This window comes from Coffea eugenioides, unplaced genomic scaffold (assembly GCF_003713205.1).
Source record: "Coffea eugenioides isolate CCC68of unplaced genomic scaffold, Ceug_1.0 ScVebR1_2456;HRSCAF=3485, whole genome shotgun sequence".
Taxonomy (NCBI): domain Eukaryota; kingdom Viridiplantae; phylum Streptophyta; class Magnoliopsida; order Gentianales; family Rubiaceae; genus Coffea; species Coffea eugenioides.
In genome coordinates, this window is record NW_020862945.1 from 28605 (window position 1) to 31207 (window position 2603).

Sequence of the window (2603 nt, forward strand, 5' to 3'; positions counted from 1 at the left end):
GCTTTGAATTCGCGACTGTTTGAGTTCAAAGTGGAGAATTTCACTGCCGCATTATCTATACGATAATTGCAAACGCTTGTTTTGTATGGCAATACTAAATTATTTCAGCCCCTCAAAGAATTTATGACAATTATGTTTAGGCCACTGGGGTATAACAGTTTACGCCCTAAACTTTTATTTCCACCAATTAAATGTATACAGTTTTTGGCTTTTGTCACCTTTCCCTGATTAGCTATTGGATTTGGACATCAGCAATTAGATTAAAATTTCAAATCAGAAACCCATTGTCTTCTGTTAACGGAAAGGATTCTAATAGTATTGCAGACACTACAACTTTAAAAGTTACAAATATGTATAAAACTGTCTCAATCATTGATCATTTCGCTTGGGATGTTAAATACTTACAAAAGTGTCTAGACATACTTAAAATATAGGAACAAAGTTTCCAGATAACTATAGACTTGAGACTCTTTGTTGTCAACCAAATAATAATGGACGTAAAAGTTTTAATTGTTAAAAACGACGGAGGTAAGAATTTATGTCCAAAAAAAATGGACGTAAGAATCGTAGTTGGTATTGTTTTTTAAGAATTGTAGTTGTTAAAAATATATGTAACTTTCAATGGTATGGTGTCAGTAAAAAAAAAAATTCTTATTTCCCTGATGGAAAATTAGTCCAAGATCATTGTATACGATACCCTTGCCTATAAGTACATGATGTTCGAATGTGCAAACTTATGCCCAATAGCATCCAACCATGATAAGCGTTTTAGGCGTCGAATGGTGTTGAATTAGAATTTTAGCTTGCCAACCAACGATTTTGCGATACTTTGGAGGTGTATAGTTGTATTAATACTACGTATTTTTCTCCCACAAATACTGCAACTACTTCTATCATTGTTTTTAAATTTTTCCCGGTAAAGCATGTGGAACCATTAATACGGTCCGTTTTAATAAAGCGGATTTAAGGATTATCTTCTAAGACGTCAGCATAATTTAATTAGAAAAAAGATTGTCAGAGCACCTTTTGATTTTTTTTTTCTTTTCTTGGTCTTTGACATAAATAAAAGTATAAAACAGACTGGCCATGCAAAATCTGCCACTAAAATAAAAATACAACGAATCTTAGCAAAATAAGCATAGCCATTAGTAAACAATGCATAACAGTCATATGCCTTCCACTATAACAGTCATATGCATGTAAACCCTCACTATAATATAGCAGTATATCTAAAAAGTTACCCAAAAAAAAAATAAACCACTGGCTAAATTTTTTTAAATAAATAAAGAAACAAAAACGCAAAAAAAAAAAGAAAAGAAAAGAACAAAAAATGTATAACTGTATATGCAACAGCCATCGGACCATGCAGCTATTATAGTCCCACTTGGTGATCGGCATGCCTATCCCGTGGAGCCACCATTGTTGAACTTGGAGCATTGATAAGCAGGCCTTGAAAGCTGCTCACCAGCACTAGCCGGGCACGCCGTCAGCCCCACGGGTGGTACCATGCAATTATAGGACAAGCACACGGAGACTGAATCCGGCAATTTCAAGTCCGATATGATGGGAAAGTCTGTCAAGTAATTATGCTGCAAATAAAGCGTTTTGGTACCACCACTATACAGGCTTTCCACGTACTCTTTGGGGACTTTTCCGGTGAATCTATTGTTATTCAGGAATAGAGTCTCCACCCCTGAAAAAGCCCCTGCCGGAAGTTCACCCGTGAGCATGTTGTGACTGAGATCCACAATGGACCCCTCCCCATAAAAATCCAGCTTTAACGAAGAAGATGATGAAGATGACGATGATAATGGGGTGGTAGTATTTTTCTGTTGTGGGACCCCACCTGACAAATTGTTCCGTTGGAGGAGCATTGATAAGAGGGAGGAGCGAAAGAGTGAGGGAGGGATGGTCCCACTGAACCGGTTCATGCTTATGTCGAGGTACACTAACTCTGAGAGTGATTCTAGCCTGTTGAGTGGGCCCCACATGCTATTCCCAGATGCCGACAGGTAACGGATGGACAACGGCATTCTAGCGGGCAAAGTCCCCGAGAAGAAATTATTTTTCAAGTCCAGATGGAGCAATTGTGTCGGTAGTTCATTTGGGATCTCGCCGGAGAGCCTGTTGGAGGCGAGGACCAAAACTTTGAGCTGATCCAAATGGGATATGCCCGGCGGGATTGATCCCCAGAGCTGGTTGTTGCTGAGATCAAGAGTGTGTAGATTGGGTAAGGCATAAATGGAAAGTGGTATAGAGCCCGTTAAGCGATTGTTAGTGAGGGAGATGACTCTGAGGTTTCTGAGGCTTCCGAGCTGGGCTGGTATTGGACCGGTGACAATGCCGGGGTTCAGGACTAGCTGGTTGAGCTCGGTGAGATTGGAAATGGACGGAGAAAGGGAGCCGGCGAGTCCGAGGGAACCCGATAGGCCGGTGCCGAGAATGAGTGAAGTCAACCGTCTGGGATTCAAGAATGGTGATGAGCAGGTGATGCCGGCGAAGGTCGAGCAAGGATCGTGAGAGGAAAAGTCCCAGCTGGTGAAGAATCTTGCCGACGGAGGAGCTCGGGAGGAGGGAACGTCGGTTAGGCTGTTCTCGATTTG

General features: G+C 41.0%; 1 protein-coding gene across 1 annotated transcript; it reads right to left on the bottom strand.

The window, feature by feature from the left end:
* Positions 1-1299: 1299 nt before the first annotated feature.
* Positions 1300-2600, bottom strand: LOC113756727 (receptor-like protein kinase 2; the record flags this gene model as incomplete). The annotated part of the gene is made up of 1 exon (XM_027300282.1): positions 1300-2600. A coding segment is annotated over one exon (1200 nt), but the record flags the coding sequence as incomplete, so codon positions are not given.
* Positions 2601-2603: the final 3 nt, after the last annotated feature.